At 48.5% G+C, this 18,233-nt stretch overlaps 2 protein-coding genes across 2 annotated transcripts in view; one reads left to right on the plus strand and one right to left on the minus strand.

Annotated features, from left to right (window-relative positions):
- The first annotated feature begins 794 nt into the window (after positions 1 to 794).
- Positions 795 to 3,794, plus strand: SCGB1A1 (secretoglobin family 1A member 1). Its single transcript, XM_057728970.1, has 3 exons — positions 795 to 920; positions 2,971 to 3,158; positions 3,665 to 3,794. Exons 1-3 carry the CDS (start codon positions 866 to 868, stop codon positions 3,695 to 3,697), a joined length of 276 nt encoding a protein of 91 aa, XP_057584953.1. The 5' UTR covers positions 795 to 865; the 3' UTR covers positions 3,698 to 3,794.
- Positions 3,795 to 12,220: 8,426 nt separating this feature from the next.
- Positions 12,221 to 18,233, minus strand: part of AHNAK (AHNAK nucleoprotein) — an 88,408-nt gene continuing 82,395 nt past the window's right edge. Inside the window, exon 6 of the mRNA XM_057725833.1 lies at positions 12,221 to 12,676. Coding sequence (XP_057581816.1) covers positions 12,669 to 12,676 — 8 coding nt within the window. The 3' untranslated portion in view covers positions 12,221 to 12,668. The remainder of the gene's footprint in view (positions 12,677 to 18,233) is intronic.

Consider the following 18,233-nt stretch of genomic DNA (forward strand, 5'->3'; position numbering starts at 1 on the left):
CGTAAGCTTGGTCAGTAAAGAATCAACGTCTAAAGAACAAGAAGGTCAGTCAGGGAGGAAAACAGGAAAGAACTGAGTCATGGGAGCGAAGGCAAGACAACAGTTCAAGAAGGAAATGGCAAGGGCCTCAAGGCCCTTAAGAGGTCAAGTGCAATAAGGCCTGAAGTGCCCGTGGATTTGTCATCAGGAAGGCACGACTCCAGACCCAGCTGGCAAAGTGCGTCCTCCACCCTGACCTGGGGCTTGGGTTTCTCAGGGGCCTTCTGGAGAATTCCTTCATCTGTCAACACGCTTCAGCCCAGGGTCTCCCCCAAGTCTGACCACGAGATGCTCTAGATCACATGACCGTGGAAGTTTAAGGTCCAGCCGCCTCCTTGGAGAGGAGCCCACTGGAGTATCAGGAGTCCTAAGTCCCCAGTCCTGTTGCTACCACTGCTATGGGGCCTTAGACATCCGTTTTTCCCAAGGTGATGGGTCCAGGTGGGCTCTACAATTGCTTCTGTCCGTCGATCTGGACTGCCCAGTGCTCAGGTTCAAAGACAGCAGCACAGGAGGCCAGCTCTCCAAACCCTCTGACTCAGGAACCCTTGCTGCCTCCACATTGGACCCTGGGTTCGCCCCTCCCAAGTGACCATTGTGTGAGCTCAGTTTCAATGGGGACAGAAACTGGGTTGAGAAAGGAGAATGTTTGCTTTTTCCACCAAGCTGATGCCCAAGTAAACAGTGTGGTCGCATAAGTGGAGCCCTCGCCCTGCCCTACCCACTCCAAGAGCGTATAAGAAGGTACCCTGATGGGCACATCTCCCTCAAGACCACCAGATCCAGAGATACGGCCAGAGCCTCCCTCACCAGCCTCTCACCCACCATGAAGCTCACCATCGCCATCGCCCTGGTCACCCTGACTCTCTTCTGCAGTCGTGGTGAGTGTCCAGAGCCCTCTACCCCAAGCTGGGCCCGAGAACTCTCCCCGTTCTGCTCGGGAGAGGGGGTGGCTGTCCATGCCCTCTGTTTAGCTGCCAGGAGAGCGTGGGAATGCTGACCCCAGCCAGGGATCTGGGTCTAGCGGACAAGCCCATCTTGGGAACTTGGGGAGAGCCCGGAGGCGGTGGGGAAACCTGAAAAGGAACCCATCTTCAATATCCAACAACCTCAAAAGTGCAAGGAATGGAACAGACCGGAGGCAGGGTTGGAGGAATGTCCCACCCAGATGCAATGACCAGCAGAACAGGCGTGACGAACAAGCGTCTCAAAGCCCAGGCCTGGACAGACCCCGAGATGCCAAGAGACCTGGGTGCAGCCTCCAGGTTTGGGGTCAACACAACACTCTGGCTGCCAAAGGGGCTGGAAGGAGACTCATGGCTTCCAAAGAAACCCAAGCCAAGGCAAGATCTCCCATTCTGAGCAGAGAGGAATAGTCTAGAAAGGGCTCTTCCCTTTGGGAAACTGCCAACTCTGAATGGAGATATCTAAACATTTTTTGTCCTCTGCAAAAACAATTAGGAGTCTCTGAAGAGCTGCAGCTGTCACTAAGAGAAAGGGAATGGGGACGGGTGTGGATCACACCTCCCTCGAAGCCCCGTGATCTTTTGGGAACTAGGTTACCAAACTGTTTTTCACTCTGTATCAGCCTCTTCTACTCCTTCTACAACAAAAAAATTTTAAACAAATTCCAATTCACTTTGAAAATTTCCTAACAACCATGGAGATAAGTTTTATGACCTTGGGGAGTGACAGGGGAGTTGGAAAACCAAGACCAAGAGGCAGGGCAAACAACGATGGTGCAGAGATGTCTGTTTTAAAGGGAAAATAACATCACTTGGATGGAAACGTTTTAGAAGATCTCAGTGCCAAGTACAGAGCAGGGTGGCTCAGCAAGACAGGACTGAAATATGCTAGGAGGCGGGGCTGGGATGTGTTTGTATGTTTCTGTGCGTGCACATATAATAAGGTTTAACATTTATTTAGCACTTACAACGTACCCATCAGAATGTGCTGAACCTGGTTCACATATTACCTCTTTTCATTCTTACAACAACCCTATGAAGTAAGGACATTATCCCCATTTTACAGATGAGAAAACTGAGGTACAGAAAGATAAAGTAACTTGCCTGATGACACAGTAAGTTACAAAGCAGGGATCTAAGTTCTGAAGAGGGTCTGATTTGGAGTGGCCACTTTGAGTGAGTCCCTGGAGTCCAGGCAGTGGAGTTTGCACACAAGGCAAATTCAAGGGTGGGGATTTGAGACTCAGTGGGAAGATGGGGCAAGCAGGGAGTAGGGGATGGTGACTCTCCCCACATTCCTGGGGGCAGGGACCTGAAAAGGAGCAGAACGTGGAGCACACACTCTGGTGAAGGCAACATGGTGTGGCCAGAAATAGACACAGAGATGTGTCTGCATGTGGATGAGCCCACAGGGCCCAGAGCCCACAGCAGATGCCTCTTCCAGGCCAGGCTCAAGAGTTCACACTTAGCTGGCACAAGTGCCTCTTTCTGCCAGAGCCTGACTTTGTCACGTGTGGCTTTCACCATCACTAACCACCGGTAAGAGGCATGTTTCTGGTGGGAGCCAAAACCCTCGGCAACCTCTTCCCAGCCCGACCCCCCCCCCGCCCCCCGCACCCCATACACACACACACACAGACACTACACCAAAAAGATCAGATCAGCTGCTTCTATTCTCAGTGCACTACCTAGAACTCTAACAGAAAGAGCCAGTAGCACCTTGCCCACCACAGCCCAGAAAATGCGAGAGAGACTCAGACAAGCCACGAAAAGCTGGCCACCACCCAGGAGGCATCTGCACGGCGCTTGGAGCGCCACCAGGTCTCACATTTGAGGTCGTTGATGAAAGGGCTGCCATCTGTTGCTGACAGGCCCAGCTGTGTGCATCTGGGCCAGGCCCAGGCAGGGAGCTGGCCAGCATAGACAAGGGCCTGGATACATGCACTCTCTCCTTTCTATGCTCCAGCATCTACAGAGGTCTGCCCAACCCTTCTAAATATCCTTGAAAACCTCTTCGTGGGCACACCTTCCAGCTATCAGGCTACCCTTGAACCCTTCAGCTCTGACAAAGACATGAAAGATGCAGTGTTCCAGTTGAAGACACTGGTGGACACCCTCCCCAAGGAGGCCAAGGCCAGCATAATGAAGCTTATGGTACACTGCTCTCTCCATTCCCACTGCCCCGTGGGGTGGGTTCCCCACGTCCCTCGGCTGCAGGGTCAGCCCACTTTGGGGACCCTTTTCTAATCCAGAGAGAATAAGAGTCACAGTGCAAGTGTCCCTGGGGAAGAAAACACAGCCATCTTACCTTTTTCTAAATATACATATAAATTTATTTTATTTATTTATTTTTATTGGCTGTGTTGGGTCTTCATTGCTGCACGCAGGCTCAATAATTGTGGTACATGGGCTTAGTTGCTCTGCGGCGTGTGGGATCTTCCTGGAGCAGGGATCGAACCTGTGTCCCCTGCGTTGGCAGGAGGATTCTTAACCACTGCGCCACCTAGGAAGCCCCATCTTACCTTTTTTAAAGAAGCTTCTGAGAAATAATCCAAGCTTAGCTCCTCCCAGGAATATTGAACCTCTTAGGTGACATTAAAGTTTCTGGGTCTGGCTTTGACGGTCATTCACTATTGTATTGGGTTTTTTGTTTGTTTTAGGACAAAGTAGTCAAAAGCCCACAGTGCGCTTAGGATTTAGAAGCTGAAGATCTCCACCTGCCGAGGCCCCTGCCACTCCCCAGATGTTTCCCCACCAGCCCCGCCTGGCTCCCTGCAATAAAGTACAAGCATCACATCTCTGTGTCCCCATCTCTTTTTTATTCACCTGCTAGAGTGAGAAGGTGTGCCACTGCTGGGGTAAGGTTAGAGCAAAAAGAAAGGTAGGGCCCATGGAAACACTTCCGAGGGGCCCAGGGCCCGTCTCACTTCCAGTCCACAGGTGGTCAGATCAGCTTCTAGCACATACTCCCTTCCATGGACACAAAGCCGGCCTGGAAACGTTCCCAGGGCCTTGCTCAAACTTGATCTATTGGGGGGGTGGGAGGAGGTTAGACAGGGTGGCATCTGACCTCAGGCTGACCTCAGGCTGACCCCCCTAACCCCCACTCATTTAGTAAAGAAATTAAGTGTTCTGTTTCTTCCCGCTCTTGGGTGGAAAAAGAAATATTTAAGGTGATTATGCTACCCAGACATGCCTGCAAACAAAGATGGCGCTTTCCAGAAAGTTCCGTCTCCCAAAGATAAATGGTGGATGGTTCAATCATTCTGACAGAGCAGTAGGGTGCTGCGAGGGGCTGGGTAGCCCTGTGACGGTCCTGCAATACCCAGCATATGACAATGCCCTCCACCTACGGAAGGGTCAGATTCCTGTAAGAAACTTAGGAAACAGGCTGGAGGACGGAACAGACTCGATTCCTTGATAAGGAATCCAGGGTCCTTGGGGGTGATTTTGAGGAGCAAGCTGTTTCCACTCTATACTTGCCACATTTTTTAAATCTTTATTGAATTTGTTACAATATTGCTTCTGTTTTACGTTTTGGTTTTTTGGCCAGGAGGCATGTGGGATCTTAGCTCCCCAACCAGGGACCAAACCCTCACCCCCTGCATTGCAGGGCGAAGTCTTAACCACTGGACTACCAAGGAAGTCCCCTGTCAAACTATTTTTTAAAGCAAAAACCCCCTATTCGTGCATTTTCTAGATCCTTTATCAGTCATCCTTGTTAGGACATTCTATTTCCAGGCTGAAATTACGGAGGGCTGCTAGTCAAACTGTCCATTCACATCAGTCTCTGCCCAGAAGAGGCTGGGGGTGGGTGGGTTGGGACCAGACTGGTCAGCACCTGGTTACTACCGTCCACTGGCAATGATGCTCTTGTTCGTCCCCGAAGCCCCTCTCCGACTAGCCCCCGTCCCCCTACCGTACCCTGAGTCCCTGTCCAGCCAACTTTCACGGAAAAAGAGAATCCGCCACCCTTTTTTTTCTTGTGGCAAAGGAGTCTTCAGGCATGAAATCAATCCCCGGGTATTTACCAGCACTTTCAATGTGTTCATAGCAGTGCTGGGAGCTCTGAGGAACCCAGGAGCCGATTTCACAACCCCACAAATATGCATGAAGCCCTTGCTTGGTGCCAGAACCGCACTGAGGCCCAAGTAGAGCAGAGTGAAAAAGACAGCGGCCTCTGCTCTCAGGGAGCCAGAGATCTAGCGGGGAAAACTGTCAGCTCCCCACAAATAAACACGGAAACAAATAGATAGATAGAACTCTGATAAAAGCATAAAAGGAATACAGGGAGTGATGTGAGCAAGAGTAGTGTGGACAGGCCAGCCCAGGGGTCCCCTGACTCAGGGTCTGAGCAGAGATGGGAGGGATGCGAGGAGATGGGGGGAGGCGGACAGAGCACCGCAGGCAGAGGGTGAAGCAAGAGAGAAGACCAAGTAGACGCACAGACCAGACCGTGGGGAGGCTGCTGGGCTTCTTCCTGAGCTCCTACCCTTCTTGAGGCCCCACTGACCCCTGTTCTTGGACCCCAGGAGAAAATTCAGAACCTTCTAAAGGGAGTTCCCTGGTGACCTCCCAGCTGCTCTGGCCTGAAGCTCAAGGAGCATCCCTGACCCTTCCCTCTCCAGCACTGTCACATCCAGCCACCAAGTCACCTCCAAAGCACCTCTGGGAACTGCTTGCATGTCCACAGACCCAGCTGGTCCTGGGCCACTCCACCGATTCCTCACCCACACAACTCAAGGGAGGAGAGCCTTCTAACTGGCTTCCAGCTCACATTCTAGCACCCTGCAGTTCACTCTCCACACTAAGGCCAAAGTAGTTTTTATCAAATGAAAACCCCCTTCCTCTGCCACTCCCTCCACCCCAACCAAGTAAAGCCCTTCAAAGCTCCCCAGAGCTCTTCTCATAAACTCCAAATGCAGAATGCACCTGTCACTGGCTCTCATCTCCCACCCTCCTTCCCACTGCTCACTCCCTCTCTGCAGTCCACCTCTCTGGCCTTCAGTTCTTTCTTTAAGAACCAAGCCACCAGCCCCTCCCTACCTCAGGGCCTTTGCACAGGCCACACAGCATCAGCTGCTCAAAAACTATTGATGACTGCTATAAAAATTCACCCTAGGGACTTCCCAAGAGGTCTAGTGGTTAAAACTCTGTGCTTCCAATTCAGGGAGTGAGGGTTTGAACCCTGGTTGTGGAACTAAGACCCCACATGACTCAGGGTGCGTCGAGAAAAAAAAAAATCACCTTAGAGCAAAATGGGCACAGACTAAAACTCGTCCTAAAGATGAGTCCCATGTGGATATAAATATCTCCCAAACACGCCCTGTCGGGTGGCAAATGGTCCCTGTCCAGCCCACATCATCCCCAGCAGTAGAATGAAAGGGGAGGACGCGCACAGGGGAAGTGGGAATGGAGTGGGCATGGGCAGAGAGCGCTCAAGGAGACGGCTGAAGAGATTGAGAAACCTCTTGCATTCGAATTTTTCCAAGAAGCAGCGTGGTCCCTCGGGGACGCGCCTGCCCCGCCCTCAGAGGCCGGTGCCTCCGCGGCCACTAGGGGGCAGTGTTGACCAAGGTGTCCAGGAGCGGATGCGCCGGTAGAGCTTTGCAGCTTCTGAGCCCTGTTGCCCCACGCAGTCCGGCTCACTCCGCCGGACAGATGATGAAACACGGTTCCTCTCTAGGGATCTTTTATCATCTTTGATTGCTTTCCTTTGATTTTTTCAGGGTTTTTTTCATCCGAATTCTGAGGGAAAGCAGGGACAGTCACACAAACAAAGCTGCTGCCCGCTGAATCCTGCCAGTGATGTGTCAGCACTTTTGGAATTAGTAATCATTCCATTCTCAAACAATTCCAAGGGCGAGTCCAACAGAATCTGCAACGATGGCCCCGAAGGTACGGAGGACCACGGGGCGCTGGTGGAGCTGACCTTCCACCTCCATCCGCCCCATTTTTTAAAGTCTCAAGTAACCTAATAATTACGTTTATTCATTGCTTACTCGCTGGCAGGCATTTTTGCAATTTCTCGTTTATTCCTCATGCAACCGGGATTCCAGAGCCCAGGCCCCAACCGCTACCCTACAGAGAGCAGGATCCCAGATGCAGGAATTTCCTGAGCTAATAACTGAAGTGATACTGATGAGAAGTGTCCACCCACCCCAAAACACACACATGTGCGCATGCTTGCCCAGACACACACACACAAACACACACGCTGTAAAGGCATCGCACCCCTCCCTCATTGCCACAAAAGAGGGCCTGTGGTTGTAAAAATTCCAGAGCAGGTCAGGGGGGATTGGTAATTCCAGAAGATTCTTGGTAGAGGGTGAGGCCTTGGTGGGGGGCCTCCTGCCTCCCCCTTCACCCCCACTTCCTCACTGTGGAGGCCCCTGGGGTTCGTCTGCCTCCAGGTCATCTTTAAATCACATACCTTTGCCTCCAGTGAGCCTTCCACCTAGGGGAGTATTGATTGTTCAAAGATAAGGATCCAGGGCCATAAAAGTTTCAGAATTTTAATTACCTATTCACGACTGGGGGAGTATTTACCTGGGGCAAATACAACAGGTATCTGGGGATAAAAGGAAGTCCAATTGTATCGCAGGGAGTCTCCACCTCAAGGTTGCTGCAGATGTAGGCGACCCGAAGAATGTGAGCTGTCAGCACATAGAAATGTACACTTAGTTTTAAAAGAGTAGAATGCTAGATGAACTGATCGCAGCCACAGAAAGAGCACGTATCTGTGTGACGCATGTTGCCGGAAGGCAGAAGGAAACCAGAGAAAGGAAGGAATGTCATTGGATTCTTTATTGTCCTTTTGTTTTTCTGGTCTATGTTATAGCATGAGTCTGCAAACTATGGCTGGCAGGCCACACTCAGGCCATGGCTTATTTTTGAACAGACCTCAAGCTAAGAATGATTTTTACTTTTGAAGAAGGAGGAGGAGGAGAAAAAGTGTGTCCAGCCCTGGATCATATAAATATATAATTATATCATCAGCCTTTTTCACTATGAATATGCCAAACTCTAAAGCACAAGGAGGCCAAGGTAAATATAAGCTCCCTGTGTTTGTGAAGTATTACACACAAGCTAAGTAAAGAAAAAAATGTAAAATGTATCTCCATGAAGCCAAAAAAAAGATTAAAAACAAGAAAGCTATTTTTAGCACTATATTACTTTTAGCATTCATACCTCTGAGGAGCCCAGGGGAAAGACCACATTTCTTCTTGATCACGTTGTCAAAGACGTGGTAAATCTGGGTGAAACTGTTCTTTGAAAAGGATATTACTCCCACAACCTGCAACCAAAGGAACACTTACTCTTGAAGAAAGCTAAAGAGGAGTGGTCATTACCAAACATTGCCGTCACGTTGCAAAATCCAAGGACTTGCCCTTGTATATCACTTTATAGTCTAAACTGATGGGTCAGTAGGAAAGCTGCAGTTTTACATCTTCAGCATGAGTGGGTTGAGGTTAGCCTGGCAGAAAAAAATCTATAAATGATTCACGAGGCAGGAAGAGGAAGCAAAACCAGCCCTCATCAACTTTATGAAGACGATGTGGATAAAATGATGTCTAGGGTATGGCGAAGGCGAGCGTGCTGTTTGCGAATGCCAGAGGATTTGTGGGTAGTAATTCACTGTAGGGTGATTGCTGTTCAGAAGGGCCTCAGATAAATGATAAAGAAAATTGATGAGGAAGGAGCCACACAAACAATGCCTTCTGCAACGTGTAATTAGGGAACGTTCCTCCCAGGCACTTTTGGAACATACCGACGGGCGCATGGAAACAATGTGAACATGAATCCTTAGGAATTAGCCACCCAACGTGTTTCCATGAGCAAACTAAAATTATAAAACTACAGTACCTGCAAAAATAAATACATCTGAAAATAAATTCAGCTCAGCATGCGTGGTCGCCAGCATCAGAATGGATCAACTGGAGGTTTGGAACTCAGATTTGTCCCCCATCAAGTGAATGGATTCCTAGCCTAGGACAAGAGTCTAGATAACTCCTAAAATATCTGGTTATGTGCCTGCAGCACCCAAGCATCCTGTGTGACTGCGAGGCGTGTGGCTACAGAGCATCCTTAAAATTCCCTCTTATGGTCCTGGTGACACATGTCGGTACTCCTTCAGCCCGAGGACAGGATGGAGATGTGGGTCAGGGACTCCCCGGGACAGATGAGATGACGACCAGGGCACTGGGCCTGGAGGAAGGATCTATCCATTGGCCTCTGAGTCCATCTCCTTTTCAGTTTACCTCAAATGTGCCCACTTCTCTCTACTCTGATTCTAGTACCAGGTCTTCACCATCTGTGGCCTGGGGTATTGCAAATAGCCTCTAACTGGTTTCCTACGACTGCTGTAACAACTAACCAGAAACCTAATGGCTGAAAAAAAAAAAAAAAAAAAAAACCCACACATTTATTATCTTACAGATCTGCGGGTCAGAAATTCAAAATGATTCCACTGAATTAAAAATCAAATTGTTGGCAGGCTATATTCCTTCCAGAGATCTAAGGGAGAGTCTGTTTCCTTGCTTTTTCAATTTCTAGAGGCCACCTTCCTTCCTTGGCTTTTGGCCCCTTCTCCCACTTTCAACGTCAGCAGTGCAGCTTCCACTCTGCCTCTGGCCTCCTCTTCTGCCTCCCTCTCCCATGTGGAAGGACCCTTGTCATTGCACTGGGCCCACCCCAGTAACCCAGGATGATCTCATCTCAACGTCAGCTGATTAGCAACCTTAATGCCGCTGCAGCCTTCATTTCCCTTTGCCATGTAACCTCACAGATTCACAGCTTCTGGGGATGAGGACGTGGACATCCCTGGGGGACCATTAGCCCACCTCCTAAGAGGCCTCTAAGATTTCCATCTTGCCCCCTTCCGTGATACGTTTCCCATGGTTGCCAAAAATCAAACAGTCATTTTCATGCTCTTGCTTAAAACCTTTCACTGATAACAGGCTACAGTCCAGACTCCTTGCCTGGCCCGGGAGGCCCTCCTGGGAGCCTGGCCCTGCCAGGTGCTCTGGACTCAAATCCTACTGCTTCTTCCGCCTACGCTGGGGGTACAACAGTAGACAAGGCTTGGAGATAAGATCGCCCTCCAGGTTAGGCTTGTCAATTCACAGACCGTGGGTGGGGTGCAGCATCTATGGGGATGAACAAGAGGTCATCTCCAACTAGGAGAGAAGAATGCAGCCACACCCTGCAGTCCAGCAAGGTGACGAACAAGTCCTCTGGGGGACAGGACTGGAATGTGGGTGTCGTGTAGCACGCGGCAAGCTAACCCGACGTCCTGTGCCAGAGAGGAGGGCGTGGAAAGCAGCGCGAGGGAGGCGCAGGGGTCCGAAGCGGGGAGAAAGAGCAGTGGAGGAACACTTACCGGCTCCAAGTCTGGGCTTGCCTCCCGACCTTCCTGACTCTCGTCCACTAGCCTCGGATGGATTAATCCACCTGCGTGCTTCTGGTTGCAGCTCTCAGTGTGGACGCTCGGAGAGCGTGCAGCCGCCTCTGGGAGACGGAGCCCTGCGCATTGTCCCTCAGGCTGGTCCCGAGGCCACGAAAGCACCAGGCAGACCCAGGCAGTGCCGTCCAGGGACAACAGGACCCACTTCTCACCTGCCTCCCGCCAGCCCGGAGGGACGAGGCAGAAGGGAGAGCAAAGGGCCAATCTCCTAATGCCACCAGCCCAGAAGAGACCATCTTCCTGGCCTGCAGACCTCCTTCCTCGGGTGACACTCCCCTGCATTGCCATGAGGCACACACATTAATACTGAAACAGGCGACAAATCCATGCTGTTCCCACCTCCACAGGCTATAGTGTCTCCCCTTCCCAAAGTCACCTGAAGACCCAAGCTCCATCCTCTGTGCCCTGTGCAATGCTTGGGACATAGCTATATATACTTAAAAATTAATCGTTTATCTAAAATTCAAATTTAGGGACTCACCTGGTGGTCCAGCGGTTAAGACTCCGGGCTCCCAATGCAGGGGGCCTGGGCTCGATCCCTGGTCAGGGAACTAGCTTCTACATGCTGCAAGCAAGACCCAGTGCAGCCAAAGAAATAAATTTTTTTTAAACCCTAAAAAAATTTCAAATTTAACCAGGCATCTTGTATTATCACCTGCTAAACCTGGTAACCTTATGATTCCGTCAAAACTCAGCTCCTGGGATTTTTCTCTACTGGATAAGTTAAGACCCACGTGAAAACTAAAACAGTAGATTAAGCACATTACAGGACTGGAGAGCCTTTTTATTCCATCTCTCTTCTTCCGGGTGAGACCACATCAAAACCAAGTGGTCCCAGGGAGATAACCTTGACTCTCAAAGGTCTGCCATCACTCTCTGGCCAACCCACTGAAGGAAGGCAAACGCTTCATGGGCAGGAAGTTCTAACCAAAGTCAACACATCCCAAAAAGTTAGAAACTCAGTTTCCCATTGCTCCCTTCTTCTTTCTTGTTTCTCATAAAGATGAGATCAGCTTATAAAACTGAATTCTTTGAAACCACAGACATCTGAAATATATTCGTTTCATGATGGATACATTTCAAGACCTGATTATTTTGCAATTATGTTGATGTTGAAAATGTTAAATATTAACCAGGTAACCAAAAAATTATCTTTCGATATCTAATACCATAGACAAGAATTTCAGACTGCACACCAGTGACCTGAAATTTTAAAAAAATCCTCTGCCTGGGAATCCCCGCCGCGGTCCAGTGGTTAGGATTCCGTGCTTCTTCCACTGCAGGGGGCACGTGTTTGATCCCTGTTCAGGAAACTAAGATCCTGCCTGTCACGAGGAGTGGCCAGAAGAAGAAGGAGGAGGAAGAAGAGGAGGAAGAAAAAGAAGAAGGAGAAGGGGGGGAGGGGGCGAGGTCGAGGGAGGGGAGGAGGGGGAGGAGGAGGGGAAGAAAAATCCTTTGCCTAAAGAAATGTATTGGCTGATATGTTGAAAATAGCTATTTTATTTTTGTAGACTAATAAAGAAGAAAGACAAAGGAAGGAGAGAGAGAGGGAAGAAAGAGGGAGAAAGAAAGGAGAGGAAGGAGAGAATGAGCTGTTGTTTTCTCTGGCTTCTCATCATTTGGAGGCAGAAGTCAGATACTGACTCTGAAAAATAGTGTCAGAAAGTCCCTGCCTGTAGCCAACACTCCCAGTAATTTTAACAACACCAGGGAAGGGAGTAATGAAAACCACCACGACTGACCCAGCACAGATGCTCGATAGATGTTTATTGAGTGAATAAGTGAGACCCATCACCTGAGCCCCATCGTTGCCAAAGCCCACTCTGGTTACAAACCCAATCCCCTTAGAAGTAAAGAAACACACCAAGGGCTTCCTAGGTGGCGCAGTGGTTAAGAATCTGCCTGCCAATGCAGAGGTCACGGGTTTGATCCCAGCTCCAGGAAGATCCCACATGCCACAGAGCAACTAAGCCTGTGTGCCAAAAAAAAAAGAAACGCACCAAAAAGAACTGGTGCAGCAGCCCTGCATCCAGAACCGGCTGGGGCTCTAAAAGCCACCTCGTGGAAGGTATTCCTTTAACTGCAGGTGTTTGTTTCCTTTGGCACAGCAATATGTAATTTCCCATTTTTAGAACAATGCTCCAAAGAACGGTCACAAAAACAACCTTCGGAGGGGGCGGATTTCTTCCTGGCCACGGCTACAGCCCTGTAAAACAACAAAAACAAAGGGATTTTTATTCAAAACACTGTTTGCATCTCTCCATAAAATCAGGAGGCCTTTCGTTAACTTTGCACAGGCTGAGAAAAAAAAAGGTCCCCACACCCCTTGGACGAGCATCTCAACAAACTCTTGCCTTTGGGAGGGGTCGATTTGGAAACGATTCTGCTGTGGGATCTGTTTTGGCCTCGACACGCCTCCCTCTGTGGGTTCCTACGTGGCAAGGGTGGAAAGGAAGCTTACAGAAAGTCAGTGTATGTCCTTCAGGTGCCCTGTGCGAGTCTGAGGCCAGAAGAGGACAGTGTGTTCTTGAGAAGGTGCCAATAGCAGGCCGAAGGAGGTGAGGAACCAGGGCAGGATGTGATGCACGCCCTTGGGTCTTAGCCGTTAAGGACTTCCTTTCATCATCTCCAAAGTGACTTTCTCCCAGCTTCATAAACTCAGAAGAGTGGCTCCCAGACTTGAGGGGTCCTTCACCACCCTCCGCCATCTACCTGCACCTTCCTGCCATCCCACTACCTCCACCCCAAGGTGCACCCAACTCATCCCCACCTGGACCCACAGGTTTCTCTCCTCACTGGCCTCCTGGCCGAGTAGATCTCACCTCCCACATGGGCCTGCACATCCTGGCTTCCTCCTACAACTCCCTGCTCAAAAACGTTCCGCAACTCCAGATCCTCTAGAAAAGGTCCAGCTTTCCTGGTGGGACCTTATTTGGAGCCGGTCTTCCTTAACTTGATCGGCCACTAGTCTTGACATAAATCTTAGGCGCCAACCAAAATGGCGGGCTCACCATTCCCCAACCCCCACCTCCTCTAGGTACCACCTCCTCCCTGCTCGCCCAACTTAAAATGACCTTCCTGGTCCACTCTCTGGGACTAAATCCTACCCATTTTTAAAGGTCCACACAAATGATGCCTTGTCACTGACCAATCTAGTTGACAATGACCCCCTCCCCCTCCCTCACTGAAGCACTGAGATTCCGCCCCCTTCCTTCTGCATCTCCACTTTCTGGAGAAATCATTAGCATAACTTCTTTTTTTTTTCAAACGTGTGTTGAATGGTTTAGAGGAGCAAGGTGCTACGTCTTTTTAAGAGGGTTGGGGGACTTCCCTGGCAGTCCAGTGGTTAAGACTCCCAGCTTCCAATGCAGCAGGCGCAGATTCGATGCCTGGTCGGGGAACTAAGATCCCACATGCTAGTGCGGCGCAGCCAAAAAATTTTTTTAAATAGTAATAATAATAAGAGAGTTGGAAGGAATTGGGCATCAATAAATGGAAAGCTCTGACATTTCTACACCACCGTCTTCCGAGCACTTGGTATGGCGCTGCGGCTGAGCTGAGCACTCCTGACGTATGACCTGATTTTACCCTCACAATGAGACTATAAGGTAAGTACCACTGTCCCCTTTGTACAGACAAGGAAACAAGGGCTTTGAGAAATTAACTTCCCGAGAGCCTCACAATGGAAGGGGAGCAGAGCTGGCATTCAAGCTTGGCTCACAACCTTGACTGCTGTAGCCAGTACCCAATGTTTCATTCTCGGAGAATTTACAACACAGAACAGTTAGGATGAATGGGTTGGGTAGGAAACCATGAGTTCTTCTCCCAATTGGAACAAATTCATGGAAAGGATGCATAAAGGGTATTAGAAAAGAAAAGAAAAGAAAAGAAAAGAAAAGAAAAGAAAAGAAAAGAAAAGAGAAAAGAAAAGAAAGAAGGTAGAGGGATTTGAGTCCCTGGAATATCAGGATACATAATGAAGTTCTCTTTCAAATATGGTATCTAAGGCTTCTGTGTTTGGGAGGAGTAGCAGGCAAAACAGAAAGCTCTGATGCTGCACTATGAATCACTCTGAGATTCCACGCCAAGCAGCAAGAGCTCGGATCGTGGGGCTCAAGTCCTGGCCCCCGCACCTACCAGCTGTGAGTCTCAGACAAGCTAGTGAACCTCTCTAAGCCTCAGTTTCCTCATCTGTAAAATGAGAATAATACCTGGCCTAGAGGGGAGTTTGGGTGGATGAAGTGAAATAATCTATATAAAGTGCCTGGCACATATAAGGTATTCAATAAATTACTGTTGTTATTACTTCTCTTGGACATAGGAATCTGCATTCCTTTTCATTTTTTTTTAATCACAGCATAACATATATACAGTAAAGTATATAAAATGCACTCATAAGTGGACAGCTTGATAATCATTTACATTTATTTGCCTGTATATACCACCACCCCAGTCCAGATATAGATGAATTCTGCACCCCAAAACGCTCCCCCTTGCACCATCTCATTCCATACGCCCACAAGATACAACCATGATACGACTCATCATATGTTCTCTTTGCCTGTCCTTGAACTTCATATGAATGGACTCAGACAATGTGTAATCGCTCATGGTTGTGTGTACAGCGCTCCAGGTGTGAATATACCACAATCTATGTCTTCAGTCTTCTGTTGATGGGATTTGAAGACAACTCCTTTGAACATCCTTTTTTTTTTAATTAATTTTTTGGCCACACCACACAGCATGTGAGGATCTTAGTTCCCCTACCAGGAATCAAACCTGTGCCTCCTGCAGTGGAAGCACGGAGTCCTAACCACTGGGCAACCAGGGAGTTCCTCCTTTGAACATTCTGTACGTATCTTTTTGTTGGCATGCACGCTGGGTATATATACCTGTGAGTGGAATTACTGGGTTCTAGAGTAGACATAGCTTTCGCTTTGCTAGAATCTGCCAAACAATTTTCCTAAGTGGCTGTGCCATTTCTGCACCCCCAGAGCAGTACATGAGACTTTCAGTGGCTCCATGTCTTCAATGACACCTGCTGCTCGCTCTTTATTTTAGTCATTCTGTAGTGGCATCTTCCTGTGGTTTAAATTTGCATTTTCCTGATGAGTAATGGTGTTGAGCACATTTTTATAGTTTATTTGACCATCTGGATATGCTCTTTTGTGAGTGTCTGTAAGGTTTTTGCCCAGTTTTTGTTGGGTCATTCTCCTTTTCCTTACTGATTTATAGTGGCTCTTCATTTACTCTGGAAATGAATACTTTGTCAGATATATGTATTGCAGACGTCTTCTTCCGAGACTGAGACTTTCCCTTTCGTGTTTTTAATGATGGCTTTTAAATTTTATTTATTTTTTAATTGAAGTATAGTTGATTTACAATGCTGTGTTAGTTTCAGATGTACAGCAAAGTGATTCAGACATATGTGTATACATATATGTCTGAATCACTTTGCTGTATATATATATGTTTCTCAGATTCTTTTCCATTATAGGTTATTACAAGATATTGAATATAGTTCCCTGTGCTATATAGTAGAGCCTTGTTGTTTATCTATTTCATACATAGTAGTGTGTATCCCAAACCCCTAATTTACCCCTCCCCTCCCTTTCCCCTTTGGTAACCCCAAGTTTGTTCTCCATGTCTGTGAGTCTATTTCCATTTTGTAAATGAGTTCATTTGTATCATTTTTTTAGATGCCACATATAAATGCAGTCATATGATATTTACCTTTCTTTGTATGACTTACTTCACTTAGTATGACAATCTCTAGGTCCGTCCATGTAGCTGCAAATGGCGTTGTTTCATTCTTTTTTATGGCTGAGTAATATTCCATTGCAAATATATATATTTATACCACATCTTCTTTATCCATTCATCTTTTGTTGGACATTTAGGTTGCTTCTATGTCTTGGCTGTTGTGAACAGTACTGCTATGAACATTGGGGTGCATGTGTCTTTTTGAATTAGAGTTTTCATTTTTTCATGTTTTTAATGGTGTCTTTTGATAAAGAGAGGTTTTCAGTTTTGATAAAGTCCCATTTACCCATTTTTCTTCTATGGTTACAAGTGCTTTTGATCTTCCCTTTTAGAAATGTTTGCCCACCTCCACAGTCATGAAGACACTATGCTCATTTCTTTGCATCTTGTGTTCATGGTGGAAATAACGGATTGGTTGTTAATTCAACCTGGAGCAAAGGTCTCATAGAAAAAAACAAAACATGACCGGCTCACATGATAATGCTCAGTCAGTAATGACTGCCTAAGTCTTTGGACCATCCAGGCTGTTACCTTAAAGCCACTTGGTGGCATTAACAGGCACCGTTGCTGACTGGCTGAACTGCTGAAATTCCGTAGGGGGCGTCACAGAGGAGCAGCAACTTCCAGAGTGAGGGAGGAAGGGGGGATGGTGGTCCCTCCAGCCCTGGTTTGTACTGTCAGGCCAGCCGCTCAGTTTCCCAGCCCCCACTGCGGTCACCTTACAAACATCCTTTCCCACGCTAGCGATGTTGTCTCTCCGCCTTTACAAACCTTCCTCCCTGGCATTTCCTTTGGTCCCTAAATTTTCCCTTTCATTACCATTTGTCTAATTACATCATGGGTGGGGGCATTTTTATGCATTTGCCCTTTAAATCATTTCTTCCCTTCTGTCTCTCCTTCCCTAAAGCAGGGTTTCTCAACCTCGGTACTATTGACACTTTGCACAGGATACTTCTTTGCCTTGGGGGCCAGTCCCGTACACTGTAGGATGCACGTCTCCCAGTGTCTCTTCCTTCCTACCTTCCTTCTCACTGTCAATCAAGAAGCCTGCGGGAAAAGTGAGGGGCTGGCTGCGAGGTGAATCATAGCTTTCTCAAGCTCGAAGGGACCTCAGATATGATCTCGTGCAAACCCCACTTTTACAGATGAGGAAACGGATCCTAGAGGGGGAGGGAGAGGATGCACCAGAGACGATTATGTAGTGGGCTGGGGGAGGGGAGGTCAAGTGCCAGGCCAAACAGGAAATCAAAATTCCAGGGCCTGGAGCAGAATTTCCAGTCCCATCAGGGAACCTGGGGTGGCTTCCCACAGCTCCTTTCTCCCTCCAAGCCATGAGTCCCATTTCAGAAACAACCCGGGGCTGCTCAGATGGAGGTGCAGACCCAGATCGAGCACAAGTGCCCTTCCCTGGGAGCCCAGGCCAGAGCCTCCAGTGGACACAGATGACCACCAGTTCCAATGGGGATGTTTCGTGATGACTAATGCCATGACTACATCTTAGCTCAATCCTATAATCATGAGGGAAATGACGGTCCGGCCACCTGGCCACACCTGGCCCAGGGAGAAGTTACAGAGCAAGAGATCGTGAGAAGGGGAGAGAACCCCAAGACCATGTCAGTCCTGGCCGTGTCTCCAAGCAGGTAGATGATGGGATGCCCAGGGTAGCCGAGAGCCCTCAGCCAGAGTCTCCCGAGTCACGGTGGGTGTTGACACGTGAGCGCTTACTGTGCACTGCATACTGTTCTAAATACCTTGTAAATACATGAATTCAGTCCATCCTCCCCCAGAGACCCTGTCATTCTCCCATGTTGGAGATGCTGATTCAGGGGCCTGGGAAAATCTTGGTCAAGCAGCAGGGTGCTCTCCTGGAGCATCTTCATGGGGTCACAAGTCAATGCAAATCACCCTACTCCTTACTTGTAGCCAATGTCAACCTCACCCCCATCAGACACGCGTGGAGGCCCCCTGGCGTGTAAAAGCCTACACCAAGATGTACGTAC

The sequence above is a fragment of the Hippopotamus amphibius genome, chromosome 3 (assembly GCF_030028045.1).
Source record: "Hippopotamus amphibius kiboko isolate mHipAmp2 chromosome 3, mHipAmp2.hap2, whole genome shotgun sequence".
In the NCBI taxonomy this organism is placed as follows: domain Eukaryota; kingdom Metazoa; phylum Chordata; class Mammalia; order Artiodactyla; family Hippopotamidae; genus Hippopotamus; species Hippopotamus amphibius.